This window comes from Rhinopithecus roxellana, unplaced genomic scaffold (genome assembly GCF_007565055.1).
Source record: "Rhinopithecus roxellana isolate Shanxi Qingling unplaced genomic scaffold, ASM756505v1 contig4639, whole genome shotgun sequence".
In the NCBI taxonomy this organism is placed as follows: Eukaryota; Metazoa; Chordata; class Mammalia; order Primates; family Cercopithecidae; genus Rhinopithecus; species Rhinopithecus roxellana.
This window is the reverse complement of record NW_022143436.1, coordinates 1-9,953: the sequence shown is the minus strand read 5'-3', so window position 1 is coordinate 9,953 and position 9,953 is coordinate 1. Positions and strand designations below refer to the sequence as shown.

General features: G+C 48.5%; 1 protein-coding gene across 1 annotated transcript; it reads left to right on the top strand.

Moving 5' to 3' along the window:
* Window positions 1-1,168: 1,168 nt before the first annotated feature.
* Window positions 1,169-9,527, top strand: LOC115896056 (myosin-16-like; the record flags this gene model as incomplete). The annotated part of the gene is made up of 5 exons (XM_030926522.1): window positions 1,169-1,312; window positions 5,741-5,897; window positions 7,152-7,179; window positions 8,315-8,411; window positions 9,435-9,527. Coding segments are annotated over 5 exons (519 nt in total), but the record flags the coding sequence as incomplete, so codon positions are not given.
* Window positions 9,528-9,953: the final 426 nt, after the last annotated feature.

The following is a 9,953-nucleotide window of genomic DNA, read 5'->3' as shown; positions in this document are numbered from 1 at the left end:
AGATTACAGGCATGAGCCACTGCACCCGGCCTAGTCTTCATTTGGAGATGAAGAAATTGGGGGTGCGAGCATGGGGAAGAGATCTGCCCATGTGGCACGAGCGCAAACAACCTACTGATGAACGCTCATTGCTGTTTTCTTTTTTTTCTTCTCTTCTTGCTTGCTTTCGATTTATCCTTGAAGGTGGCTTGCAGGGAGCAAGGGAATGTCTTTTTTTCAAATGGAACAGTGGCTACATGTGGTGGCTCACACCTGTAACACTTTTGGGGGCGAGGATGGGAGGATCATTGGAGGCCAAGAGTTTAAGACCAGCATAGGCAACATAGCAAGGACCTTGTCTCTAGAACAAAAAAAAATTAAAAAATTAGCCAGGCGTGGTGGTGTGCACTGTAGTCCCAGCTAATCGGGAGGCTGAGGCAGGAGGATGACTGAGCCCAAGAGATCGAAGCTGCAGTGAGCTATGATTGTACCACTGCACTCCAGCCTGGGCAACAGAGCAAGATTATGTCTCAAAAATAAAATTAAATTAAAAATTTAAAAATGAAGAAGTTTGGCTTGTCTGAAGTAGTGAGTTATCTCAATTAATTGTTCATGGTCAGTTACAGATCAAAATCCTTGTTCCACTCTTCCACCCACCCTTCTCATTACTGCACTTAGTCTTTTTTTAAAAAAAAAAGTGAAATGGAAAAGCTCATTGCTATTTCAAAATCACCGCTAACTCTCAAGGCAGAGAGCCAAGAGTCACATCTTTGCAAAGTGTTCATGGGATCAAAGAGTAGCTCTGATCATCTATCAGGATGGATTGGCTGGAAAAGAAGCACAGCCCAGAGGTCTCTGTAACATAGGGAGGGAATGTCATAGTTTATAGGTATTTCTACCTGATTCACTTCCGTTCATATAATTCTCCCAGTAACCTGCCAAGGAGACTACTGTCATTTCAACATCAGAGAGGAGGCAGTTGAAGCTGCATTGGCCTCAGAAGTGCCTCCCCATCCCAGGACACACAGGGGGATGTGGCTGGACCAGGACTTGGGTCCACTGGATGCTCCACTCCATCTCCTTCTGGGACTCCAGAGGGTGTATGGTGACCTGGGCCAGATGCCCCATGCCTGGGGGCATCATGACTATTTCCTGATGCCTGTGCTGCTGTGTCTTGACCCTCCCCCAGACACTCACTGTGAAGAAGGATGATATCCAGCAGATGAACCCACCCAAATTCTACCAGGCCAGCGACATGGCAGACATGACCTTCCTGAATGAGGCCAGTGTCCTAGACAATCTGCGCCAACGCTACACCAACATGAGGATCTACGTGAGTTCCGGGGATGGGGTGAGCACGGGGAGGAAGGAGTGACTGCAGATCTTCTGCTCTTCTTTTGATGAGGAGGGGGGTGGCTACTTCCACCCTGCCCAGCTCCCAATACAACATTATGACTTAGACAAAGGCACAGGGACCACATTCTGACATGTTAGAATTTCCACCCAAGCCTCGGCATCTCAGTAATGGCACCATCTCCATGAGCAGCTGAAACACATTTTGCTAAGGCTGTCACCCAAAAATCTTCCTCCTCAGGCTCCACTCCTCTTCCTCAAACTCTCAAATCAAAACATCATTTTTCCCCTAGGACTTCATGGGCCATTATTAGAAGTCCATCCATCCATCTAATCCATTCACCCATCTATCCATTCATCCATCCATACATCCATCCAAACATTCACCCATCCAAACATTCATCCATCCAAACACCCATCCATCCATCCAAATATCTACCCATCCATCCAAACATCTATCCATCAACCCGAACATCCAAACATTCATCCACCTAGCCAAACATCCATACATCTATCCATCCATCCAAACATCTATCCATCAATCCAAACATCCAAACAGTCATCCACCTACCCAAACATCCATCCCTCCATCCATCAACCAAACATCCATCCATCCATCCATCCATCCATCCATCCATCCATCCACTCATCCACCCCACCAAATATCCAAATATCCATCCATCCATTCAATCATTCATCAAAACACTCATCCACCCATCCATCCAACAAACATGGAGGAAATGTGATGTAACTGTAGCCTGAGGCACTTAGGAAGGACAACAGACTGCATCCTTGAAGAAGTTCAGTTTCACTTTGTCTGACATAATGACCAGAGTGAGTTACAATCAGTCCTCTGAGCATCTTGGAATCTTAAGACAGAAAGATGATTTTCTGAAGGTGTTTGCAGCTTAACTCCCAAAATGGGTTGTCTAAGGATGTGTGGGTGTTTGCCTCTCTAGATGTCTTTACTAAAAAGGAAAGAGGCTTATCTGGTAGGAATAGGTAAGGTGCAGCCTGATTCCCAGGTAAGGGCCTGCCGGGGGTTCTCCCTCCCTGGGTGTATGGTTATAGCCAAGAGGGCTTCTGTGGCCCCAGATTCATCCTGCTTAATACTACTGTGGTTCTAGATTCAGGCCCCAGCAGCACCATAGACCCAGGTGGTGCTGGAAGTTCTCTGAAAAGCTCTTGAAGATATTTGCTAAGTCTGGAGGTTAGCAGGGCATCCTTGGACCCCAGGTCTAGAAAGAGCCATACCCGGCCAGGCGCGGTGGCTCACGCCTGTAATCCCAGCACTTTGGGAGACCGAGGCAGGTGGATCAAGAGGTCAGGAGATTGAGACCATCCTGGCTAACACGGTGGAAACCCCGTCTCTACTAAAAATACAAAAAAAAATTAGCCGGGGGTGGTGGCAGACGCCTGTAGTCCCAGCTACTCAGGAGGCTGAGGCAGGAGAATGGTGGGAACCCCGGGAGGCAGAGCTTGCAGTGAGCCAAGATCGTGCCACTGCACTCCAGCCTGGGCAACCGAGGGAGACTCCATCTCAAAAAAAAAGAGAGCGAGAAAGAGCCACAACCCACTCCTGGCTGAGCCTGGAGCCTGGAGCCTGGGCTGAGAATGTCAAGATGCAGGCTCAAAGGTCAAGCTCAGGGCCAGGGCTTACCTGGGGCTGTTCTGCATGCAAGCCCTTGTTCCTCCTGGGTGACCACATCATGACTTTGGGCTAAGGGACCTGCAGGCTCTGTGGAATATAGCCTGAGAGACCAGGGCAGGGAGTCCCCTCCTACATTAAAGCGCCTTGATAGAGCCACTAGTGCAACAACTCTAGCTGGCAAGGGCTGCTCCCATGATCCCAGCTGCTTCTCTCTCTCAATTCCTCCTGACCACAGCAGGGAGGTAACTGGCTTCCAGCTGCTGTCTGCCCCCACCCCACAGCTGAGACAAGGCTGGAGGGGAAGAGTGATTCCATGGCTGGCGTCCCGGGATGAGACACCATGTGTCATACTCTCAGCTGTTCCACTGGGTTTCCTTCATCATCTCTTTGTCGTTTTTCTTGCGGATCAGTTCTCTACTTAATAAGTTTCCTTTCGAAAATTCAACATAATCCCAGTCATGCTAAGGAGAAGGTGGTGGCAGGGAGAGGGGTGGATGGGGAGCAGTTATTCTTACTTGGTTCAAAATGGAAGGGTTTAAAAGTTGAACTGAAACCAAGTATTTGGTGGAAGGTTTAGAGGTCAATGTGACTGTCCAGCAAGGAGAAGGGAAATTTAAGATTCATAGATTTGGCCATTTCCCATCTTCACTTATTCTTCCTGCTCTTCATTTATTTAATGATGTAATTGGTTTTCTGGGGTTTTGTTGTTTGTTTGTTTGTTTGTTGTTTGAGATGCAGTCTCACTCTCTGTCGCCCAGGCTGGAGTGCAATGGCGCAGTCTCAGCTCATTGCAACCTCCACTTCCCAGGTTCAGGCGATTCTCCTGCCTCAGCCCTGTTAGTAGCTGGCATTACAAACATGCTCTACCATGCCCAGCTAATTTTTTGTATTTTTAGTAGACACAGGGTTCACCATGTTGGTCACGCTCGTCTCGAACTCCTGACCCTCGTGATCTGCCTGCGTCAGCCTCCCAAAGTGCTGGGATTACAGGCATGAGCCACTGCGCCTGGCCTTTCTGTTCTTTTTTTTTTAAACAGAGTGTTTCCTACAAAACTGCAATCTGGAGTGAAAAGAAAGTTGGGGGTCTCTTTTTAAAGAGAGGTCAAGGCTGGGTGCAGTGCTCATGCCTGTAATCCCAGCACTTTGGGGAGGCCAGCGTGGGGTGGATTGTTTGAGGACAGGAGTTCATGACAAGCCTGAGCAACACAGTAAGACTCCCATCTCTACAAAAAAAACTTTTTAATTATCCAGGCTTAGTGGGCACATGCCTGTAGTCCCAGCTACTTGGGATGTTTGAGGTGGAAGAATCACTTGAGCCAGGAGGTCAAGGTCAAGGCTGCAGTGAGCTATGATCGTACCACTGCACTCCAGCCTGAGAAACAGAGCAAGCCTCTGTCTCTGAAAAAAAAAAAGAAAAGAAAGAAAAAGAAAAAGAAAGAAAAAGACAGGTGGTCAAACCCAGCTGCCACAAGTAGGGAGCTGAATCCACACAGTGAAGATTCCACAGCTTTTGAATCACCCCAGACATGTCTCAATGGACTCTCATGGAAAGCCAGATATATTAAGTGGCGCAAAGCAAGATATAAAACAGTACTATAGGCTGGGCGCAGTGGCTCACGCCTGTAATCTCAGCACTTTGGCAGGCCAAGGTGGGTGGATCCCTTGAGGTCAGGAGTTTGTGACCAGCCTGGCCAATATGGCGAAATCCCATCTCTACTAAAAGTACAAAAATTAGCCTGGTGTGGTGGTGTGCACCTGTAGTCCCAGCTACTCAAGAGGCTGAGGCAGGAGAATCACTTGAATCCGGGAGGCAGAGGTTGCAGTGAACCCAGATGGCACCATTGTACTCCAGCCTGGGTGACAGAATGAGACTCCGTCTACAAAATACATATAGATAAAAATATATATATATATGGAAGGGAGCAAAAGAAACTAGCCCAGCATTTACCTGTGGTGAGGGTAGGGGTGGACAGGGAGCAAGTGGTATATTTTGCAGTATATATATGTTGCCACAGTGACAGTGTTACCTATTCAAATACAGATGGACCCCAACTTACAATGGTTCAAGTTAATGATTTTCGACTTTATGATGGGGCAAAAGCAATACACATTCAATGCACTCCTCGATTTATGATCAAACCCATCATATGTTGAAAATATCATAAATCAACTTCCAATACAATATTTTCAACATATGATGGGTTTATCTAGATGTGACCCCATCTTAAGTTGAGGAGTGTCTGTAATTAAACCAAAAGAAAACAAAAACAAATATATATTAAAGATAAGCCTCATTTAGCTTAATGAAAACAGACTCAGATACTCAAAAGATTTTGCCTCCAGAAGGCTGAGTTTTGTTGTTTTTGAGACGGAGTCTCACTCTGTCGCCAGGCTGGAGTGCAGTGGCATGATCTTGGCTCACTGCAACCTCTGCCTCCCAGGTTCAAGCGATTCTCCTGCCTCAGCCTCCCGAGTAGCTGGGATTACAGATGCGCACCACCACTCCCAGCTAATTGTTTTGTATTTTTGGTAGAGACAGGGTTTTACCATGTTGGTCAGGCTGGTCTGACCCCAGGTGATCCACCCGCCTCAGCCTCCCAAAGTGTTGGGATTACAGGCATGAGCCACCACACCCCGAGAAAGCTTACCTTCTTCACAGCTTGCTCTTTGATAAACTGGGGCCTGAAAGGAACTTCACTGGGGGAAAAGGGTACCAGGAGGAAGAACCAGCTGACCATCTTCCCTCCCTCCCACCAGACCTACTCGGGCTTGTTCTGCGTGACAGTCAACCCCTACAAGTGGCTGCCCATCTACGGGGCCCGTGTGGCCAACATGTACAAGGGCAAGAAGCGCACAGAGATGCCACCTCACCTCTTCTCCATCTCTGACAACGCCTACCACGACATGCTCATGGGTGCGTCAGGATGGGCTCTGCTGGGGCAGGGGTTTGGGAGACAAGCCTTCCTTTGCCATTGTGGCTCCAGGCGCATTAAGACTTTGTGATACCCCATCCTAACCCTGACTCTGCACCACCAGTTGAAGTTCTTTGCTAAATGTTGAGCAGCAGCTACTGCTACCAGGTGCCAGGGCTCAGTGAGTGTGCTGGGCACTTGCTAGGCACCAGCCCTACCTCACACCTTATCTCATTTAAGCTTCACAAACCCATGGGATACCAAGGTAAGTAGGTAAGTAACTTGCTCAGAGCTCAAGTTAATGCTCTTAACCATTACCTGTATGATCCTTGCTGCATATTATAGTGATTCCTGTATGTGATTTTTTTTCTTTTTTTCTTTTTTTTTGAGATGGAGTTTCACTCTTGTCGCCCAAGATGGAGTGCAATGGTGCAATAGCTCACTGCAAACCTCCACCTCCTGAGTTGAAGCAATTCTCCTGCCTCTGCCGTCCAAGTAGCTGGGATTACAGGCATGTGCCACCATGCCCAGCTAATTTTTATATTATTAGTAGAGATGGGGTTTCAACATGTTGGCCAGGCGCTCCTGAACTCCTGACCTCAGGTGATCCACCCATCTCAGCCTCCCAAAATGCTGGTTTACAGGCGTGAGCCACCGTGCCCCGGCCGTGATTTGTATTTAAGAGACGGGGTCTCTGTTGCCCAGGCTGGAGTACAGTGGTGCAATCTTAGCTCACCGCAGTCTAGAACTTCTGGGCTCAAGCAATCCTCCTGCTTCAGCTTCCTGAGTAGCCGAGACTGTAGGCATGCTCCACTATGCCCAGATAATTTTTTTAATTTTTTGTAGAGACGGATTTCACCATCTCGCCCAGGCAGGTCTTGAACTCTTAGGCTCCAGCCTCAGCTTCCCAAAATGCTGGGATTACAGGCGTGAGTCATGCTGTCCAGCCCTCTGTGATTTTTGTCCTCATTTCTCTTTATGTTGCTTAGGGCTGGGTAGCTTTATGGCAACTCTGGGCTGGTAGAAAGAGTGGCTGATGAATTCCTGATCCTTTCTGCAAGTGTGAACACTGCAGGGATGGGCACGGGGCCACAGATCCCACAGGATCCTGGATTTTGGCCTCCAAGTGTAGCCAAGGCCACAGTCTAAGCCAGTTGGAATCTGGGGAAGCCCTGACTGGCTGGGGCATTGTTGAATGCCTAGTTTCTAAATGTTTCCTAATTACACCTTCCTGTTTCTTGTTTTCTTCCCTACAGATCGTGAAAATCAGTCCATGCTAATCACGTAAGTGTCTCTTCCCTTTCTCAGTCTATACACATATAATTAGATCTGTGTCTTACACATATAATTAAGCCTTCCTAGAATTTATTGTGGGACTTTGTTTGGAACTCTGCAGGCAGTGAGTGGGCTTAGCAGGGCGGGTGAGGCTGCACCTGCTAAACTGATGGGGTGGCCTCCCTGTCTCCTGGACCTCCCCACCTGCCTGTCTGTCCTAGCTAGAGGGTGAAATGTGAACGAAATGTGTACCTTTGAGGCCAGGTGTGGTGGCTCACACCTGTAATCCCAGGGTTTTGGGAGGCTGAGGCAGGAGGATCGTTTGAACCCAGGAGTTTGAGACCAGCCTGTTCAACATAGTGAGACCCCATCTCCACAAAAAATTAGCCAGTGTGGTGGTGCACACCTGTAGTCCCAGCTACTCAGGAGGCTGAGACAGGAGGATTGCTTGAGCTCAGGAGGTTGAGGCTGCAGTGAGCTATGATCACACCACTGCACTACAGCCTAGATGACACAGCAAAAGCCTCTCTCAAAAAAAAAAAGAGGAGAGAGAGAGAGAGAGAGAGAGAGAGAGAAGAGAAAGAAAGAAAGAAAAGAAAGAAGAAGAAAGAAAAGAAAAGAAAGAAAGAAAGAAAAGAAGAAAAGAAAGAAGAAAAGAAAGAAAGAAAGAAAAGAAAGAAAGAAAGAAAGAAAGAAAGAAAGAAAGAAGAAAAAAAGAGCACTTTTCTTTTCCTTTCTTTGAGATGGAATCTCACTCTGTGGCCTAGGTTGGAGTGCAGTGGCACGATCTCAACTCTGCAAGCTCTGCCTCCTGGGTTCAAGCAATTCTCCTGCCTCAGCCTCCCGAGTAACTGGGATTACAGGCATGTGCCACCATGCCTGGCTAATTTTTGTATTTTTAATAGAGACGGGGCTTCACCATGCTGGCCAAGCTGGTCTCGAACTCCTGACCTCAGGTGATCCTCCCACCTCGGCCTCCCGAAGTGCTAGGATTATAGGCATGAGCCTCTGTGCCTGGTTAACTTTTGTATTTTTAGTAGAGATGGGGTCTCACCTTGTTGGCCAGGCTGCTCTTGCTTCTTTTCTCTGCGGCTGACCGCCCCCTCTTCCCGCTCTCTTGTCTGCTCTTTTTTTCCACCTGCAGCGGAGAATCTGGTGCTGGTAAGACTGAGAACACGAAGAAGGTCATCCAGTACTTTGCCAACATCGGAGGAACTGGCAAACAGACCACAGATAAGAAGGTAGAGTTGACTGGGTGGGCCCAGGGTCTATTTCCCCCGTCTTCAGGCTTCTGTGACACACAGTGGCAACCCTTCAATCTTCACAGCTGCTCACAGCTTAGGGCCATTTTATAGACGAGGAGACTGAGGCTTACAGCAAAGTGACTTGGATGGGGTCACACAGGGAGAAGGTGGCCATAAATCAGGGTCTTCTCCCCGAGGACTTGTTCTGCTGCCCCAGGCCATGTCTGCTTCCGGAAGGATGGGTAGCAGAGCCCCTTGTACTTGGCAGAGGAGAAACAGGAAAGTTCGCTGCCTGTTAAGTGGCTTCTGCAGGCCCTGGCTGCCCCAGGGGCACAAAGAGCCTTAGCTGGGCAGCCAGCTAAGGCAACTGTAAAAGGCCGACAGAGGCCAGGCACAGTGGCTCATGCCTATAATTCCAGTACTCTGGGAGGCTGAGGTGGGAGGGTCGCTTGAGTCCAGGAGTTCGAGACCAACCTGGGCAACATAGCAAGACACCATCTCTACGAAAAACTTTAAAAAGTAGCTGGGAGTGGTGGCACGTGCGTAGTCCCAGCTACTCAGGAGGTTGAAGTGGGAAGATCACTTAAGACCAGGAGTTGGAGGCTGCAGTGAGCCCAGATAGCACCACTGCACTCTAGCCTGGGCAACAGAGCAAAACCCTGTCTCAAAAAAGAGGTGGGGGGATGTGTAGGGAGGGGTTTCAGACTTGCTCAGAGGGCTCTCTGCCAACAGCAAAGTGAGGAAACAGTAGCTAGGGATCAAGTCCAAGTGGCTGCCCATGTCCCCAGGTGCCTGTCCCAGTGTCATGGAGCCACAGAGGGACAGACGCTGTCAGGCAGTGGCCCTCCTCCCAGGTTACTACATGCAGCCCCTCTGGCCCTGATTTTCTGGCCGCCCCAAGGCCATTATCCTCCTGGGTTCCCAGCACATGAGCCACTGTCATTTGCGAGCCCAGTCCCTCAGCCCTGGTCTCCCAGGCAGCGGCCAACTCAACTAACTTTGGGTTTCTTTCTGTGTCAGGGGTCTCTGGAGGATCAAATCATCCAGGCAAACCCTGTGCTGGAGGCCTTCGGGAACGCCAAGACCACCAGGAACAACAACTCCTCTCGCTTCGTAAGTGTGGGGGCTGCATGAGAGGCCCCCTGGGTGGTGAGACAGGTGTCATGACTCTGCCCCAGGTAAGGAAATTGAGGCTGGTTTAAATTAAGGTCAAAAGTGTGGGGCAAGTGAAGACATCCCCTTCTCAGAGATGTTTAAGGCACAGCAATCAGAATCAAATTGGCAATGAGGCAAAACTAATTCAAAAGACAAATAATCCCTCGTGGAATTCAATTCAAGATTTGAAGACTCTTCCTAACCGGTCCAATCAGCCTCAACACCGAGAACTACAAATTGCAAATTTAACAGGTCATTTTGTATCAAAAGATCAATTATGAAGCACGTAGAATTTTTCAATTGTACGAAAACATTCTCTGGGTTCTGCAGAGACCCGGATAGGGTTAATTTTTTTTTTTTTTTCCCCTCAGAAATTGGTTTTCT